Source organism: Python bivittatus, unplaced genomic scaffold (genome assembly GCF_059951505.1).
Source record: "Python bivittatus isolate LINGU-HERP-01145 unplaced genomic scaffold, Pbiv_v1 ctg000200_np1212, whole genome shotgun sequence".
NCBI lineage: Eukaryota > Metazoa > Chordata > Lepidosauria > Squamata > Pythonidae > Python > Python bivittatus.
Genome location: NW_028277040.1, coordinates 14,848,715 through 14,869,594, shown reverse-complemented (window position 1 = coordinate 14,869,594; position 20,880 = coordinate 14,848,715). Strand labels below are relative to the sequence as shown.

The 20,880-nt window shown below is 39.0% G+C and overlaps 1 protein-coding gene across 5 annotated transcripts in view; it reads right to left on the bottom strand.

Annotated features, from left to right (window-relative positions):
* Positions 1 to 20,880, bottom strand: part of CALCRL (calcitonin receptor like receptor) — a 72,404-nt gene that overhangs the window by 8,259 nt on the left and 43,265 nt on the right. For all 5 annotated transcript variants that reach the window (XM_025163538.2, XM_025163537.2, XM_007423413.4 and 2 more), the window contains 7 exons: positions 20,569 to 20,679; positions 17,296 to 17,408; positions 13,942 to 14,033; positions 11,932 to 12,058; positions 9,174 to 9,327; positions 2,811 to 2,871; positions 2,627 to 2,693 (listed from right to left, as the gene is read on the bottom strand). In XM_025163538.2, the coding sequence (XP_025019306.1) occupies positions 2,627 to 2,693; positions 2,811 to 2,871; positions 9,174 to 9,327; positions 11,932 to 12,058; positions 13,942 to 14,033; positions 17,296 to 17,408; positions 20,569 to 20,679 (725 nt within the window). The remainder of the gene's footprint in view (positions 1 to 2,626; positions 2,694 to 2,810; positions 2,872 to 9,173; positions 9,328 to 11,931; positions 12,059 to 13,941; positions 14,034 to 17,295; positions 17,409 to 20,568; positions 20,680 to 20,880) is intronic.

The following is a 20,880-nucleotide window of genomic DNA, read 5'->3' as shown; positions in this document are numbered from 1 at the left end:
AGGACCTATTCTGAGTAGCATGCTCTTTCTTGACATTTTATAATTAGAATTCTCCTCTGTTCCCTCCATATACGGAATAGTCCTAAGAGACATGAATTTCATGAAAATTTGAGCCTTTTGACTCACTGCAGTAGCATGAAGCTATTTTAAGAACAGTCTCCAGGAAAATAGAATAAGAAACCTATACCTCCCAAGGAAAAGCAATCCCAGTTCTCAAAGTACGGGTTGAAGGAGGCTGCTACTGTGGAATGGTACCCAGTGATTATGCCCGAGTTCCTCTCAATTCTTTTCTCTTAGGAGACAACAGCCTTATTCCGGGGTTTGCATGAATGTGTGAAAAGCTTAACCTCATTTGGGAACATGACCATGCACATAGTCCCAGCCTCTCTTCTCTTCAGCCTCCACACATTCAGCTAGAAGAGGACAGTTCTATTTGTGTTGACATTAATGTGACTACAGCTCTCTGTGCAAGAATAAAATAGAGAGACTGGTTCATGCTGATAACTAACTGCATCAAGTCAATGCAAATACAGTCTCCTCCTTTCCAGATTCAGTGGAGGCTGAAGAGAAGCTGGGTAGGACTAAGTGCATGGTCCTGGTCTCTTTGCATTTTGTATTTTCTACTGATTCACAATCACTCCTGGTAGAGAGTGTAGAGTCTCAAAAGACTCTGGGCAGCAGCAAATGTCATATGTGATCATCATGCATTTCTGTGAATATTGTTCACCAAATGGTGTACCTGTGCGTTAATCATACAAACTCCAATTCCCCTGATATTTGCCAGATTCTTTACCAATCAGCAGCTAAGGGATAAATTACTGTAACCCAATGCTTTCTTTAGAAATGCAGCTTTCTGCCAGGAAAAAAAAAAAAAAGAGGGAAACTGGGATAGTAGAAAGCATCCTGGGGAGGAAATGGCAGGGCACAACTTGGCCAATTTGTTTCCTGGAGAATGAGCACTTTATGACTAGCCACTAGTGGCAACTTTGGAATAAGTACGCCTCCCCTAATGCTAGCCGTTTGGGAAGAACCCTCATTGCATGAAAATCTCAAAGATGCACACAAAACAGAAACATTGGTCTACTCCTAGTATAATCTTTGACATCAATTCTTAGCCTGCAATCCTGGAATTGAATCCCGTTAAATATACTGGAACTTATAATGCATTTGATAGCAGAACTGTCAATGTTTGACCTTCTCTCATCATGTTCATTGACCTTTTCTACACCTTTTCCAATACTATAATATCATTGTTCAGTGGGTAACCAGAATCAGATGAAGTATTCAGGAATGTAACTGTATCAACTTATATGTGCTACTTACTATTGCTCATTTACGATAATCTCTTGGATGCTTTTATACTACAGGAAGCCAAAACAGCATCCAGTATTCGGTATTAAAGCCAGTCATTATGCAACAAGCTGTTTTAGTTTCAGCCTCTTTCCTAATGAACACGAGCAACAGCTGAGGCCCAGAATCTGATGAGGAAAGTGCTTCTTTCCCAAACAGGTGAAGGGTGGAAGTTTCAAAAGGCACTTGGGTGGCTGTCTTGACTTCAGGCAAACTTTTTCAGAAGACACACTGTTGCTAGAAAGGAGGATGAGACCCCCTGTGCAAGCTTATGAGAAAACTGTTGATGAGACTTCGGCACACTTCTTGTGAATGCCACTCCTCCACAAGTTCCAGCCAAGACCTTTGCTGTCATATCTGCAGTGTCTGGTGACTGAGCATATACCTTAATACTGTGCCAAGATTGCTTTTTCCATTTCTCCGAAGTTTTCTTTTTCACCTGAGGTCTTTTCCTTTTGTACTTCATTTTCTGGGTGGTTTTTCTAATGCTTTTGGAGGTATTTAGAAGGTTGTGGTGTTATAATGGCCAAGGATGGTGGTGGTGGTGGTCCTGTTTTCCATTACAGGCCTCTCCATCATTCTGCAACCCCCCCCCCCCAAACTGTCTTTGCTTCCTACTCATGGAAGCAGTTCCCTCAGGGTCCCCTCCCTGGGGCTGGATGTGAAAAGTGGAAAGCTAGGAAGGTTTCAGAGTGCTGGAGAGATGCCTTTACAATGGCAGTGGTAAGGCATATACAGTGAAAAACAGGCCATCCTAAGGACAAGAACCTTGCCCCCCACCAGTTTTGTTTTTGCAAAATGTTTTTCTCAGCAGGGCTGGGAAAAAAACGGAAGAACTATCATTTGAGCATGAGTATAAATGGTAACCATATACTTCTTAAGCATCACCGTGCTGATATTTGATAACCAAGGAGGCGAGGGAGACTGGTAGAAGTAGCACTGCTCAGCAGGAACGTTATCAAACCTGCTGGACTCTGCTGGAGCACCTTATCCTGCTCCATGCAGATGTTAATCTGTCCCAGTGGCCCAATAGTACAGATATACCACTGTTTGGATTCCAGCCAATGAAACAGACTATCATAGCACTGACACCAAACACGGACACACACAACTTCACCCCACAAGAAATTCCTACCCTCAGATGTAGATGACCATATCTGATGTACTTGTTGTTTAGTTTACTTCCATTTAAATAAAATATATTAGTCCTTACAGATTGAGAAAACTTAAAACCAAAGAAGTTCTTTAAAAAAGAGATTGTCTTAAAAGTTCATACCAAAAGAGCAGCGCAAATCGGACCGTGGATGATGTACAGCAGATGAGTCTCTGAACTGATCCAGCAGCTACAGAATATTAAAATGAAAGCAAAATAGAGTTAGAGAGGAATAATCATTCTGTCCTCTCTCTCATAAGAGATGTTCTTAAAAAAAAAACTCTTTCAAAGACAGGAGATGACTTACTTGTCATTGAAATATATGCTTCTGGCTACAGCATGTATGCAGGAAGGTATCAATGGGAACCCTGTAAACAGCAAACGATGGGTTTCTTACTGAGACATCTCAACTGTGGGAGTGCAGAAGCAAGAGATGGTGTGGTCTTTGCCAGGACACTCACACAGACCACTAGGAAACATCACCCTTCCCTCTCAGCAGATGGAAGACCAGGCACTTTGAGAGAAGGGCTTCAACTGACCGGCAGCAGAGGGCAGAGTGATGGAAGAACCTCTCTCTATAAGCAAGGGAAGAATCCCCAGACCCAAATGGAAATAAAGGCCTTTTCCATGTCATACTAATCTTCTTCCTCTATCTCCCCCTGCCTTGATCCCCAAATCTCCTTCCCTTATGGGCCCTTGCCTAATTAATCTTTTAATTGCTTTTGACTGAAAAACTCATGTAAAAATATAATGAAATAAATAGATAATCCAGTATTGCATCTGTATTCACTCAGCCACCCTTTTCAAATATCACTAACCACTATGTACCTTCAGAACAATAGCATTGGCCATGCTGGCTTTGCTTCAACCAGCTCCATGTTTAGATGGAAAAGCACACATCTTTCTTCGTTCAGGATGCCTAGCTACTGACATACCCATGGAGAGCAAAAGGCTGTAACTAGGCTGAAAGAATGGTATGCTGCTACATAAACTAATCCAGGGGTGGGCCACCCTTGGCCCATAAGGTGCATAAGGCTCCTGGCCAAATTTCAGCAGTAATCAAAGGGACATTTTTGAGCAGGAAAGTAAAAAGTGTGCAGGCTTTAGTTCATACTTAATATATCAAAAACAAATCAAGAAGATTGGGAGGGAGGGAGGTTCTCTTGATCTTTAAGGATAACAAGGTCCCTGGATGATATTAGCATATCACTGCTCTGTCCCCCCAAATTGTCCCCTCCTGTTGCAGCCTCAGGGATCACAGCAAAGCACCACAGATCACATGGATTGTATTCATTCTGGGATTCAGATGCATTCAAGGCAAACCCTAGAAGGTTAGCATATACTTTGGAAGCAGAAGATCTAAGGTTCAGTCCTTAATATCTGCAGTTAAAAGGGTCAGGGATTGGGAAAATTCTCTCTGACTGAGACCCTGGATAGCCAACACTCATACATGGCTGCAGATTCTTATGTTCCTATCCCAATACAAGCGCTAGAGCCAGCCATAGTCAGATGAAATTCTTGGCACTGGGGCAAAGGTGAAAACTGTCATTCTTAGAGATGCTTCCTTTGAACTAGATTGCCAGCTATGGTACCACACCAGAGTCACTGCTGTGAGATTAGTGCCCATTTCAACAGATACTGAAAGTGATCTAGAAAAAGAATCATCTGACAAGACATGCTGTACTTTATCAAAACATATGTTACAATAAGTCTGCTAATCTTTAAGGGGTTATCAGGCTTTTTGTGGGTTCTGTTTTTCACTTGTCCTTCTGAATTCTGGGCATTTCCTTATCAGTGATTTCTAGAGTAGCATCTTCTGGCATTATCCAACTACTGCTGTACTGATATAATAGAAACGAAGGGAAGAAAAGACTACTTTCCTACACTTTCAAAATAAGAGCAATATTGTCTAATATAAAATGCAAGTTTTAAACAGTGAATTAACCACAGAGCATTTGGAAGCATATTGTCTATTTTTGCTTTTCCACAGATACAAGGCCATCCTGAAGGCTGAAAGCCGACATATATGATTAAACAAACTTTATTTCATTAATTTATATAGCTGCCTATCTCAACGACTCTGGGAAGTTGATAATGATAAAAATAAAACAAATACATATACAAACTTTAAAATATATAGCAGCCAAGAAAACCAACTATCATCCACATAGCCAGCAGGTGGGTCCTTTCACACACTTGAGGCCCAGGCCTGAGCACAGAGTCAGGTCTTTAGGATCTTACAAAAGGCCAGCAAAGTCAGGGCCAACCTAATGTGCCAGAGGGTGGGCACTATGGAGGAAAAAGCTTGTCTTCTGGGCCCCACGAGCCTGCATTCCTTAGCCAACAGGACCCAGAGCATGTCCATCCTGCTGGACCGGATGAGACAAGTAGAAACAACCGGGGAAGGACAGTCCCTTAAGTAACCCAGCTCCAAGCCACAAACGGCTTTAAAGGTAACAACCAGCACTTTGAATTGCACCCAGCAGCATACTGGCAATCAATACAGCTCACAAAGTAGTGGTGTTAAATAAGCCAAATAACCCATGCCATTAACTATCCATGCTGCTGCATTATGCACCAATTGAAGCTTCCGAATGTTCTTCAAGGGCAGGCCCATGTAGACCACGTTGCAGTCCAGATGAAGCCATGAAGTCATGAGTAACCATGAGCAAGGCCTCCTGGTCTAGGAACAGGCACAACTGACGCAGAATCTGGAGGTATGCAAAGGCCTTCCTAGCCACAGCTGCCTCTTGCTCTTCAAGCAGGAACTGTGAGCCCAGGAGGATCTTCAGATTATGCACCAGGTCTGAGGCAGTGCCACCCCATCCGGAACCAAAGATGGAAGATCCCCAGCACCAGGAGGTCGAAACACCCAAAGCTTCTCAGTCTTGCTTGGGTTGAGCCAAAGCCTGTACTGCCCTATCCAGCTCCCCCCCCCCCCGACTCCAGGCACTGGAACAGGATGTCCATGGCATCACTCAGATGGCCTGGGGTGGGGATATAAGGCTGAGTATCATCAGCATACTGGTGATACATCGGCCCCAAACCATTGGATGACCTCACCAAGAGGCTTCATGTAGATATTAAACAGGAGGGGAGAGAGAACTGAGCTGCAGCACTCCACATACTAGAGACTATGGGCTGGACCTCCCCCCACCATCGACACCAGCTGGAACCAGCCCCTGAGGAAGGAAGAGAACCAGCACAATACAGAGCTGCCCACCCCAACTCCTGGAGCCGATCCAGAAGGACACCATGATTGATGGTATTGAAGGCCGCTGAGAGATCAAGAGCAGCAAGGATCAATGCACTACCCCCATCCTGCTCCCACCAAAGGTCATCCAAAAGCGCAATCAATGCCATCTCAGTACTACCCCCAGGCCTGAATCTCCACTGAAAGGAGTTCAGATAATTCTTTTTCCAGAGCCCTCTGAAGTTGCAGTGCGACTACCTTCTCTACGACCTAAAAAGGGAAGATTGGAGACTGGATGAAAATTATCCAGACTAGTTGGCAGGTGACAGAGGAATTAACCATTCCCCAACCCCTATCACACATCCCCTCCCAAATGGTCTTAACCAACTGTGTCATAGGCACGTTCCAAGAACACAAAATCACCTTTCTTGCTACTGTACAGGCATGGTCATCTAGAGCTCTTCATACATAGACAAGTTCCAATTTTTTTGAAATATAATTTAACTTCCTTCCATGAGCCCGACTAAAAATCACTAGTGTGGAAAGGGCCTTTGTCAAGAAAGCTAAAAAGCCATTTCTGTTCAGGAAATGAAAGGCTGTTGTTTGTTAAGGCTCCAGTGTCACTGCAATTAATTCTAACATTTGACAAACCTCAGTTGACCAAACAAGCTTGTTTTAGTTACTTTGCAATTAAGATGTGATTTCAGCCAGATGTTAAAGCCCATTGTGCTTTTAATCTAGTCACAAGCACACAAACTCTCCAAGTTTTCAGAGGGAGACCACTGAATGCATGCAGTCAGGCAAACATTTTAAGTGCTTTGTTGGATCCCAGCCCATGCAAGTTGAGCATATACGTCTTTCCTTTTACCACCATGCTTGTTTTCATTTCAGCCTCATCAGAAGAGAAAGCAAGAAAGCACAAATGGCTTGAGACCAAGTTTTGCTACTCAACTATGATGTGGCGAGGGAATTTTGAGTGTTGCATCAGTAAAACATTTCAACCCTTGATGCAATACTGGCAACAGAGAAGTTCCAATAGAAGAAGTGTTAGACATATATACATGCTTCGGGTTGGATGTCAGCCAGTTTACAATCTTACTCAAGTCAGCAGATATTAGTCAGACTGATTCAGAACCATTCTTGTGTTTTCTAATGCTGAAGTGCCTGCTCTTCTTAGTTTTATCATCATTCACATGCCTATTTTAATTATGTATATTTTAATTATGTATATTTTAATTATGCTCCATATCTGTTAATTGCCCTTTTGGATGAAAAGGTGGGCATGAATCAACTCAACGCAACCAATAAATAATTAAAATGTCCACAAGAACATTTTGAAATACACAGCTTTAAACTCTAACTTCTGATATTTTCCAACCTCGACTGCCTTCATCAATCTAATCTCATGGTCAGAGTAGATTCCGGGATGTGGATACAGGAACAGAATCATGAGGCTAAGAGTGCAAGTTGGTGAAAACAACAGGTATGATTTCTTGGAGGCAGCCACAGATGCTGTCAAAATGCTGTCAAATGCTTATTTGAATTAGAGCTGCAACTGACAGAAATGCAATGTCTAGAATCCTCCAGCCCAAACAGCTACTGCAGAAAATTCTGGGAGCTGATGTCCACACATTTGGAAGATACTTAATTTGGGGAAAACCAATTTTTTAAAGAAATTTCCCTCCCTGAAGGCTGATCCTACATATATTGTCTTCTGCACATTAACATGGGGTGAAAGTAATCAAGAAATTTTAAGAAGTGGTTTGGGATTATATAAATCTGCCTGTTGATACTTTTATAATACAAAAAATAACTAAGATTAACATACATACATGCTCATGGTTGATTTGTTTAGAATTTATTGTACTACAGTTTACTGCTAATTAGCAAAATGAGTCAGTAATACCCATAGGGGATCAGAATCAACCTTAGCAATAAATATGATTTAATATAGAACAATTTACTTTTATAAAACTGGCATCTCAAGCTGTAAATCCAACTTAGTTCAAGCCTTGTTTCATCTAAAGTGACATTAAAATGTCTGTGTACATGTGTCTCCATAAATTAAAGCTCTCAGTTAGATCCACATTTAATAGTGTTAATAGTTCTTAAAATAAGCATGCATTATGAAAGAATAAAAATAGATCCCAGAAGCTACATAGCATGCAATACCCTTGATTTAAAGAGAAGTTTCAAAACTTAATAACTCACTTTTAAAAGAATAAAGGCTGATTGTCATAGTAACTCTGCACATATTCAGCTCATGTTTATTAGTATGCTTTTGTCCATAACAGAGATGGTTATTAGGTGGCTCCAACATCAGGAAGAAAACCAGAGTCCCTTCCCAGCCCCAGCAATTATTTCTACAGTCTTTCTCTCCCTGAAAAGGAGACCAAGGGAGGACAGGATTATGAAGTACTGAAGCTGGAACAGTTCGACTTCTCTAGTTCATTCATGAAGCCACAAGTATAGAGATCTGGCTTGAACCTAAATAATCCCACTCACGTTACTCACGTATCATTTTGGCTAAACCTAGAAGTTATTCCTAATTGCCTATTATATTTGCTGATCAATCCCTATGTCTGCTTTTCTCAAGTGGCCTTTTCAGCTGGAAAGAGGCTTTATGTGAGTGTGTGAGAGAGAGAGGAGTGAGCGATGGCATAGGCTAGGATACATAGCATATTCAGAGCCTAGAATGCAAAACTGAACTTGAAATAGCATCTTTGGTCAGCCAAAGTGATAGACAACAAACACATTAGCAACACATAAACAATAGCAAACACAGTCTGGGGCTTTGGAGCAGGAGGTGCACTTATATCACGGAATGAGATTGCATGATGCAAGACATCCAGGGCCAGAAAGGGTTCCTCCCCTCTGGAACTTCATAAGAGAGTGAAGCAAATCAAGGCCTATTGGTCCATGAAAAGAAAAAAAACCTGAGGTTTTTCAAGACATGTGGCTTCTTTTTACTTTGCGAACAAAACAGGTCAAAAGGAACTCCTGGAAAAATAAACGCTGGGCTTATCCCCCCACTGTAGGAATGGTGAGATTTTTTTTTTTTACAAATAAATAATCTTGTCTGTATAAACACCTCTAAGATGGGAAACAATGAATAATCACGCCCTCATGCCCTTTCCTAACAGAAAACTAATTTTTCTAAATCAAATAAGTCATTTCCTGACACTACTAAACACATGTCCCGTTTAGCTAAGATAAGATTGGTGAGTCAATGATACTTAAAAGCCTTGATTGATATATATTTCCAGTGTGGGAAGTGATATTTAATGTAAGAATGATATTTAACATCTTAGTTTATTGGTTGTGTGAATAAAGCAACAAAGGTTACAAACTGCTGCTGGGTTTCCTTTCAACTATACTAAAAATCCCCTTGAATTAAAACTACACTGTGAGTGTGCCCACAAAGTGATATTAATATACTTAGGAAGGGGGGGGAGGGGGAGAAGAAAAATAGCCTACCCCATCCAAGGAGGTAATACCAAAGTAAGTGCTGCTTTTCTGCAAATACAGCCACCACAATGAGAGTGTGCAAGTAAATGCCTTCACAGAGCATCCAGAAGTAATTGCAAACCATTAAGTAAAAGTGGAAGAATTGTGCCACTTTGCATCCAACCTATGGGGGAAAAGACCAATATAATTATATATATTCTTGTAATATACACAGGTTAAAAACAACTTAATTTGAATTAATCTAGCCACAATGGAAACACAAAGAGAAAACAAAAATAATTCTCTCTGCTTCAAAATGCTATGTTGAGATCACACACCTTTTTTGGAAGAACTTGAAAGATCTTCTTAGAATCTCAAAAATTCCATTTCTTGTCTGTCCATAGGAATAAGAATGTGGGCGTTAATTTCCAGGATCCTGGAATCTGGGCATTTAGAACTTGATTTGCATCAGCAGGTGGCAATACCTGCCTGATCTTACCTGGGCTTGGGAGCAGGGTCTCAGTTGGATGGGAGACTTATCAGGGAATATCAAGATATCAAAACATACTCTGGAAAAAGGCAGTGACTAATTATGGTATCATTGCCAACCTCCCCTGCATAGTCATGTCACCAGGAGTCAAGCTTAATCTGAAGAAGAAGGCCTTTTTCTTCCTGACCCCACTTTTTTTTTTTTTTTTTTTGCCATTGCTTTGTGCCACTTTTATTACTAAACCTTGCTATATCATTAATCTCATCCTTGGAAACATAGGAAGCTTCTACCATGAAAGACCACTGGTTCATCTTGCTCGGTATTATCAACCAGGGATGGGCTAAACCACAATTCCCCCAGCCTGAGTCATGGCCAATGGTGAGATAAATCCTGGAAATTGTAGTAGGGCAATACCTGGAAAGCCACAAATCTCTATCTAGACTGGGCAGATCTCTGCACTTTCCAGTCATTTTAAGGCGTACCTGAAGATGTCAGGATCTAAACCTGGAATAGTCTATGTTCTGCAATAGTTTTCCCAGGCCCCATCAGTTAACTTAATTCATGCAGATGTGTATACATTTTTCTGTATTTATATCTATCTTGCCTATTCTCCACAGAATCCTAGGTATATTCAAGAATAAATAACAAATATTAAAACATATTGACCATCTTGATGGCTGCAAACCAGTAGGGAGCATCAGAAAATATACTCTACATTCTGATTAGAGAACACTGAACGCTGCATCCCGAACAAATAATAATCTCTGAAGCTGTAGCTATAAGTACCCCAATCGCTATCAGAAAAAGCACACTGCCTAGCATGATGAAAAAAAGGCTGTTTCCTCTACCAGGAAAAATAATTTATAGAACAAACTTAAGTTTTAAGAATTCAATAAAAACTGGATGCTATGATTTCATTTCTTAGATCCTTACTTTTTTCCTTACCTTAAGTCTAAAGGCATAAAAAGAGGTAGGCAATTACATAAACTGTATCAAAAGATAAATCTTAATAGAAATATGTACTAAATGCAACAACTGTGTTCAAACAGCCATTCTGATGAAGTAGCTAATTAAAATTTAAAAAAACAAACCCTTCAAAAGCCTAGCATAACCAGAACAGTAAAAAAAAAAAATCAAATCCATAATTTTCTATTACAAAGGAGTGTCTCTGCATAAATAAACTAGTTACAAGTGTCTGGGGAAAAAAAAATCAAGATTTGGAATATTTCTTAAAAGCAAAAAGCCACAACAAATAATTGCTTTAATTTATTTCCAATGTTAAAGTGGATGATGGAAATAAAATTAGATCAATGCCATCCAAGAGAAAGTGATGTCTGCAAACAGGTTTATTATTTAACTAGTCCTTACCAAAACCAAAAATAAGATATCCTTGAAATGAGTTTATTACAGAATTTGAAAAGCCTCTAATTTTCCATGAATCAAGGAATGTAATTCTTCTGCAGTCCCCATTCTAGACCCTTACAGGTTTATTATTACTGCTGCTGCAGTAGTATTAATTTAAACTCTTGTGCAAGAATAAACAATGGACCTATCACTGTCAATCACTGTTAGAAACATAAAGCCACCTGAACCCTTCAAACAACCTGAGAAAATGTCAGAAATAACTCTGTCATTATGAATAGAAATGTTCCAAATTCCATTTCTAAGGCTGCTTCCTTCAAGCCACTATAACAAGAGGCTTGTTCATTTCCTTATATTGGGAGTCTACAAATGTCACTACCTACTTCTGTCCAGAAATTAATGAGGCATGGATGTTCATGGATACAGCTACCAATAATTTCTACCACTCTAATCATGAGATTGAGAACTAGTTTGGTTGTTAAAGGCACCAGGCTAGAAAACAGAAGACCTGTCCTGTCCTAGACATGAAGCCAACTGAGTGACTTTGGGCCAGTCTCTCTCTCTCTGTCCCTCTTTCTCTCTTCGCCCTAGGAAGAAGACAAGGGCAAGCCACTTCTGAAAAATGTTGCTGAGAAAAATAGCATGGACTTATCCAAGAGAGAGAGATACTGTATATTATGCTACTGTATATGTGACTGACCAGTTATCAAGAGATACTGTACCAATAAATATATAACACAGAATAATGAGGGTTATATTAGGGGAGAATATGAGGCTTCCTATAAACACTGCTTCTCTTTCATATTATTTCACTGATTATTGTGTCTTGCTTAATTAGCTTAAGCTATACATAGAACGAAGTTCCCCTGAGCTCAGTAGATCATATTCCCAGGTATTTTATGAAGCAGTAAAAATACTAATGTGATAGCCACTTACTGGGTTAGATGCAGCCAGTGTTTGGTTGTTGGCAGCTGCTGACAGAATAACAATTGTTACAACAGAGTTGCAAACAAAAGAAAAGAAGAGATTCTTATGCAATGTGATCCTTTGGCAACTGAGGCTCCTGAAGGAAAATGAGCAAGAAAAAATTAGGGTAGAGAGGCAGAGATTTGATTCTTATTTTTTTCCTTTGCACAGAACATTTTCTTGGTAGCCATTTAATCACTACATTCATAGTTGATTGCTAGTTCAAGAACATTTGACCCCCTGAAAGAGCCAGAAGAGTCCACAGTAACCCTGCTGACCCTCTGCACCAAACACATTAACTTGCCGTCAGCTCTCTCAAGTCTTGCGTGATAAAATGTTCTATGTTTAGTGAGTGAAACATTGGCCGTAACACCTTACATCCCTGGCAGAGGATTCTGCCAGAAGCTGTAACAATGAAAATAATGGCAAAACATGGACTGTCACATCATAACAGCAAAGCCAACTTTTTACAACAGCTCTCCTCCCAAAGTGAATGGGAGGAGAACAGGTAGAAGTAGCAGCATTTGAATAAACTCACTAAGGAGCCACAGCTGCATCTCCAAATTCCATGGAAGTGGTCTGCGGTTGCACTGTGCTGCTGGGGACTTACTTCCATTGCTGGCGCTGGTTAGATATAAGCTCCTGGACTATTTTTGGGCAAGGCATAGCTCAGCAATCTTTACAGCTGCAAAGATAACGGTCTTGGGACTCAGTCTTTGCACCTCTGATCTAGGCCAAATGGGGCAATTAATACAGAAAACCTTGCGGCGTTCGCAACCGAACAAAGCGATCTTCACTCTGGAATACCCCTTTGTTTAATACAGCACAGTCATAAATATACTGCACTAGTAACTACAAATGTAATGAAAAGTGAAAAATCTGTCATTTACAGATCAAAGTGCCCTTCAGTAATACGCGAGCTGAAAAAAATGTCACAACGGCCGAATTTGGTAAAGAGATTAAATGAACTTTTTGGTACCACAGAGATCCTTGGCTCCTCCCTTTATGTGGTGCTTAATTATCCCAGGAATAATTTGGGAGAATTTCCCGTTTTGTCCACATTAGGAAACTGAGGTGATCAGTTTCAGAACAAGAGAAAATATTAAACCATGTTGTGAAGTTGGTTTAGTATCCTGGCTTATTTTCAAGCTGACTGCCATAGCTTTCTGGTTTGGATAGAGCAGGAACAGAGATTTCCTGGTCTAATTACTTGACCCACAAAGAAGGAATGAAGTGGTGGTATGTATGTTAAAAGACAAATACATGTTTGTCTGAACTTGGCCAATATACATTAAACAAACAATGCAACTATATAAATAGCATTCATTTAAAAAAGTTTTAGGGAGGAGATGTATTCTAGATATAAGCAAGCGTTCTTAAAAACAATTTGTCACTTGGATGAGATAGAAGAGCGTTGCACTGACATTTTTCAAGATTTGGCATTGCAACAAATTGTTTAGATAATACAAAGAACAAAACAGAGGTCAGAATTACTTGTGACACAGCATTTATTTATTTCTTCTCATGATTTCTGGCAACTTGAAGGTCACTTACCATAGCAGTTTAAATCAGCTGCCACTAACATCCAATCATGCATATGGACCAAACACAGATTCATATTTTGGACTTACAATTTACCAGAAAAATTATGACATATATATGAACCATGCATTACAGGTTTGGTCTCTATATACATATCATAGTTAACAGTTGCTTTATAGGTTTCTGCTGTATCAAAACTGCTATAAAATCAGGCATAGACTTTGGAGTCATATGACCCCAACAGTTTTCTATGAGGTAACTTCAATAATTTAATACAAGAACAATGTGAATATATAGAACAATATGAATACATACCTCAGCAACTCTTGCCATAAAACAGTACTCAGAATGCTGGAAGCTACATGTTATTAATTGCATACAGGTACTGGCCATAAGCTACAGGGGTGAGTACAATTTATAAATGAAAACGATACTTACTTAAAATAGGAGAATATGCCAAGGGAAATCAGAAGTGAAACAATTGAAAGGCTATGGCCAATGATAGAGATATAGTACAGATTCAGAGCTGTCTGTAATAAAACGTAGAGAGAAGAATAAGCACTCAAGTACAGCCTACTAAGCACTGACCCAAACATTTTTTTAAAATAATTGCTTGAAAACAGAGTCTCAAATATAGTACCTGAGCAACATTTCAGTGCACTAGGTGATCATCTATGCTAACTTACAGTTTTGCTAAACTACAAATCCCAGCATACCTTGTTAGTGGCCTCATGGGCTAGGGCTGCTGACAGCACGCCTCAGCAATTTCTGGAAGGGCACTGTTAGTCTACCTTCTTATGAGGCTAGTCTGATCGTCTTCCAAAATGCAGCTCCGTCCCTTCATTAAGGATGGTCAGGTTGGCAGGACAAGGGGTGGGCACTTTCACTGGTGGTCTATCATTTTTAAGTCCCTAAGAATTTCTGCGGAGTTTTAAACAAGAACTTTTGCTTCCTCTGATTATATGATATCTGGGGCTTTTTTAACCAGTATTTTAAAAATCTATTTCCTTTCGCCACTCTTTCTAAAAATATACTATATGGTTCTATTTTTTTGTTTTAAACATTTTATTGTAGGAGCATGCACGAAATGAGAACCTGAGAACAAAACCTGAGCTTGGAACAATCCCACTAAAAGGGTTCTACCAAACTGGCTGTGATCTGTCAGAACAAATCTGAGTACCCCAAGCATTTTGTTCCAGCCTCAAAATAAATACATGTTTTATTTCAAGCTTGGGACTTCTCTCTATTGTATTATATAATGTTTTGGGAGATTTTGCTCTTATAGGTAGCATGAATAACCAAAAAGGATGTTACTCAGCTGAAGGATCAAATGATAAACTCAATCAGAGCTTAAGATACTTATCTCCCTTAAAATATTAATGAAAACTTATTTTTAACAATTATCCGGCCTTGCTTATTTGTAGAGTAGTCTCTCTAAAGGCAGTGGGCACTGTCTGTGTTTGGAAAACTTCAAGCATTATTTTGTTTAAGTACAACAGTGACACCAACAAGATCTCCTGTGGTATAGCTTAAAAAGAATTTACTTATTTTTCCATGTAATTTAGGCACTATACTGATTCATTCCATATCATCCCTATTAAATATTCTCTACAAGTGAGCATGCTTCCAAAATGTGTTTGTGAAAGCCATGTATATTGTGGTATGACTGTAAAACAGCACACAGAAGGCATCTCTGTACACTATAACTGACATGGCAAATGGTTAATTTTCCACCAATGTTTTCAGATGGAGGAGAAATAAACAAATACTGACACAAATGCAAATGAGACAATCTGATACACATGGGAAATAACAGAAAACATTTCTGAAATAAAGAGACCCACATCAAGCTTGATTTCCCTTATCTCTATCAAATAGTGCTATTTTACTGTAGCACTCACTGGCTAACCCATCAGGTTAGCTTAATCCTCCAAAGGCAAAGGGCAGGTAACCGTTCTGTGGCCAGGAACTGTAGGGAGCTCACAGGATGGGCAGGGTTAAATTTGGGCAGACATTTTTTGCGGGAGAGGGGAGGTACTAACTCAAAATAAAGGTGTGAACACACCATTATTATTGTTCTTGTATTTTACCCTCACAACAACAACTCTGTGGGGTAAGCTATGCTGAGAGTGATTGGCCCAAAGTCTCCCAAGGAGTCTCTGTGGTTGACCTCAATGAAGACAAGGATTTTCCCACACCTAGTCCATCACCTTCACCACTACACCACACAGGCTCTCTCCGTTAATTGTTGTTGTTTTTAGAAACAAAATCCACACCATCAACATTTGGCATTTTGTTTCTGAATTTCTGCAGCACAATCATGGGAGGTCTCAAAGGCCATGGAGCTAGCAGCCAAATCGGGTCATTGCAGCTCTGAGTACCCATGGACTCCATGCACCCATGGAGAGAGGAGACAGATGTCTTAGCCTTGCTCTTCCCTCAATCTCTCTTCAAATGATTCCAGGTTTGGTGTCACTTCTGGGAGTTAGTAGAATTGGCTGTCCAGATTCGCATACACTGAAAAAGCAGAGCAGAACTTGAGTAGAGGATCAGATTTCAAACCAAGCTGCATGACTGGTGATCCTCTACACTCATTTGCAGTCTGCCTTCTGATTTTGCTGCTTAGTAGAATTTGAAAACACTACAGGATTAATTGGCCGGAATCAAAACATAGACATAGGATGGTATCAAAGTGTCTGGGGTCACACAGGATGTGTATTGCTTGTTCTAAATGGAAACTGTTGTGACCGCTGCTGCTGCTGCTCCATTTTTGCTTTTATAGAACAGGTTCTCATATTTCTTGCAGATTATTAGCCCTTCACAAACGAAGCTGTTTTTCCCTCTCTGGAATGAAGTCTCTAGGGTCAACCAAGGTCTGTATTAATAGGTCTTATAAAATTTGTAAAACCAACTGCACTGTAATTCAATAGTAACTTCCTGGGATTTAAGCTGTTATGAACCTGAACATGCTTCTCAAGCTTCAAACAAATTTTGATCAGCCATGCTGTATTAAGGACAACTTGATGAATAGGCTGCCAGTGGGGATGGAGGAATGTTTATTGGCAGGATTCGATCACTGTCCACTGTGTTGATTTTCTTGCCTTCTATTCCTTCTTATATCAATTTTCACAAATTGCAGCAAACACATGACATTAATTCTGTTCTCATAATGCATCCAGGGTGAATGAATATCCAGACAAGAGAGATTGAAACTCATTCAACTGAATGCCTAATAAACTATAAAAATGAACAAGTATTCACACCTCCTTGTGACTGGATATCCTACTTTCCTATCATTTCCTGCAAATCATGTGTGGTCAGTCCTGATCCAAATATAAGATCTCAATATACAATTTTTTTTTTATCATGGAGAAAGTAATTGCTCATGTTTGTTCTTTCATAAAAACTGCTAAAAAAAGACCTATCTGTAGTTGTCTTTCCTCCTAGCTATTTATGATCTTCCTGCTTGTTTGTGAAACCAATTCTACAGCACATGACATTCCACCTGACTGGAAGTGGTGAAAAATACAATAGAGATAAATAATTAAATCTAATAAATAAACAAGACACTTAAAATGCCAGCAACACATCCTATACATTTCTACTGAGAAATAGGTCCCGCTGAATTCAATGGGACCTCTTCCAGGGTAACTTATTGTAGGATGGCAATCTAAACGGATTAACCTTACTGAAATATAATGCAATAGCAAGGAAGAGGAAATTAACATAGTGGACATTTCACAATTGTTAGGGTTTTTTTTTAATCCTTTATTCTTCTGAAAATGCAATTACCTGCAATTTATAATTTACTCCTTTATTGCAAAGGGTATAATTTGTCCAAGTTCTGTTACTCTCAGGGTGCACAAACCAGTGCCCATTTGCTTCACAGATCTTAAAAACTTTTTCTTTTGGAGAAAAATTAAGGAGAAAAAAAGTTTATTATTAATACTGTGTTTTAAAATAGTTAACATTTCAACAACAACAATAACAAAAGGCATTGAAATGCATATATACAGTACATATGCTCACATCACGTGGTTCCCTTTTGGGGTAAGCAACATTACGCAGAGCACAGAAAATGCGTAATAAATAGTGAGGTAATTACATCTGAAGGATGAAATAAGAAAAGACTGCTCAAATTTAATCCAATATCATTCACTATTCCCCTCCATATCCTTTCTATCCTTGCTTCCATCATGCTGAGACACTGCTTCAGACGTCGTCATTTGTTCTTTAAAGCTTAATCCCATCCACTCCAATCAACTACACTTTTTTCACTCTTTCCCTTCTTCTCAGTCAATTCACTCTTCTTCATATAGTGTTTTGTAATTGCATCCATATTAATTTTCTCTATATAAGACGAAAACACTTCAATGTACTTTTTACATACCGGTCACTCACTTTTGCATGCAATCCATATTTATTTAGCATCCATTCATTTTTGATCCCATTTCTTCTTGTTTTACCATACATATTTCTTAAGAACCCCATTCCCACTGCATTCAATTTACTTTTATATTTCTCTTGACATACTCAGTTCTTATCTGCGTACAGTATAGTGAGCAAAAACATTCCTTTAGATACTGCCACTTTACTTCTTTCAAGAACTATCAATTTCTTGCAAAAAAACAAAAACAAAAATCTCACATGTGATACTCACTACTTTTCTATCAACATTTGCAGGTCCTAAAATATCTCCAATCATTTTCTCACATTTGGTAAACATTCAACCAAGGTGCACAAATTATCTATGCACTTTAGGTTTGGGCCATTTATTGTAACTTGAACTGTTCCCTCCTTTTCCCTTGTCATTGGTTTTTGATACATTAATTTCCAAATCCATGGTCTCTGTTGCATCTTACAAACTACAGTATTAACGTTCACTGCAAATCGTCTGCATAAAAAAGTACATGTTCTTAACCAATCAATGTCATCCCAAACATTCCTCATACATCTATACATAAACACAGTCAATATCCAAGGGAATATTATACATTCTTGTACAATGCTCAATGATTAACCATTTGCAAGAATTTCATTTATTTTCATACATGCTTTATCCATTCTATACTGGTCCTACTATATTCAGGAACCAGTTTAGAACTCTATATTCCTTCAAAACATTCCATAGTTCACACTTACACACTTTATCATACACTTTCTCTAAGTCAACAAACATACAATAAACTTTCTCACTTTTCAGCAATTTCAATGACCTGCTGAACAGCAAAAATCTAATCTGTGTTCCCACCAACTGGCAGAAAGCCTTACTGAATTTCTTGGATTTTCCTCATTATCACTTTCTGTATCCTTTCAGTCAAAATTCTATCAAATGCATTATCAGGAATGCTTAACAAATTAACCCTCCTTTAGGATTTTATCTTACATTTGCTTGCTAACCCACAACTTGATGACTAGGATTTTCCAGGTACTGAGGTCAAAGTGATTAGTCTGTATTTCCTGGATCCACTTTTTCCCTTTTAAAGACTGGAAGAATGTTAGCTCTTCTCCAGTCTTCAGACATTCCCTCTATACTCCAGTGAGTCAGCAGTTCTGAGATCACATCCACCAGTTCCTTTAGCACCCTGGGATGTGATCCATCCAGCCCCAGCACCTGAATTCATTCAGAGCAGCTGGGTGTTCTCTCAACACTTCCTTGCCTATTTTGACCTGCATTCCTCTTCTGCCCCCTTAATCAGTAAATGGCTAAGCACTGTTCTCTAACTCTGTAGTAATAAAATCTGCATTTCAATGGGTATAAATGTATATAATTGCATGAAGGATTATAACCAATGCAACTTGTTAAATGAAGTAGAAACTCTCCCTCAAAGCAAAAAAAGTCTGGTTAATGATGACTGAAATACTTTCTTTGAACTTCTGGCTTTCTGGTCTAGCTGTGAACTGAGATGAACTGAGACAACAAGCAATGAGTTCCAAATCAGTCCCATACATGCCTGTCCTGCAGGGCATTCTCGCATGCAGATTCCAATGTATTTCAAGAGATTTGGAACAGTTGGTTGCCTTAATTAGTTGAGGCATCTTTGACCAAATGTCCATTTGGGACATAAATCTGGCACTTCAAAATACTAAGACGACAAGGTCTCAAATCCATAATATTGTTCTTGTATACACAACATATGACCTATCACACTGAACATAGTCTATCAGCCAAGGATGAAAACAATTCTGGAGCCTGATTAAATTCCTATTTTTGCTTCTTGTCTGGAACTAATCACCCCAGAGATTGACAAACATTTAATGGGCTACAGTATAATTTGTGCAGGCCTGACATGGTTACATCTGACACATGCTACCAAATGCATTCCAAGCAATAAGAATCCTGTACTAGAAAGAGTTTATCTTAAATCATTCCTTTCTTTTAATTTTCAACTCCATTTCCTTTCTAAATATTTTATAAATATTTCTCGTCTTGGTTATTCTTGCACACAATCTTGTTACCCCTCAATAAATCCTTCTATTTTGGGGCTAATTCCTAGCATCTTTTTCTCAGATACTTTATCCATATTTGTATACAGTACATGCTCAGTTCATTTTGCTTCCCATATCTTAACAAGAAAAAATCATGGCCACTAAAATTGCAGTATGGGTTAGAGGAGGCCTAGACAGTACAGAATCCATGCTTTAGGAATTCAGCTGAGAACTGTAGGTCCAAAGAACATATTATATTTTTAAAAGTTCCAATAGTTCCTATTAATAAAAATAAAAACCATACTGTTCAAAAAATGTTTTCATCCTGCAGCTGCTACAAGGAAAGTAACACTAATTTATTCAACCCTATTTACCTATATGGGGGGGGGGGATAGTTTTTTTCCTTATCATATCAGCCTGTTGGAAAATACGGATTTTCAACTAAATATTTATTTGATCTATAAACAATTTATGTGGCTGGTTATCAAGCTCCTACTTCTACATGATCATGGATGGAAGCTGTCAAATAATTTGATGTTGAATTTGTACAATTCTACCCAAATTCTCAGCACTCAGAAGCTTTCTTTGCTGACTCTCTCAAGTAGACAAATAAATTACTGAAGTCTTAATCCTTACCTGAAGGGTCAAAGTCCTGAAAATAGTCTGGACAGTTTTGTACTGCAGGCTTTCCTACAGCAGTATCAGGCCAGCACAACCAACCGTCCCATGTTCTGTTGCAGTGAGGACCTACAAAGTGAAGAGGCAACATTTGAAGTGTTTTGTCCAAATTTACTGTAATTTACATACAGAAAATCCTTTCCTTGCAAATTAGCAAATCTTTGGATCCAATCCAATATCTTTATGATTGGCAAATGCATAGTTGCTTCCAAGGAGGTTTCCATTTAAGTCTTAGTTGTATAACCCCTCCCACCAAGAGAAAAACACCAC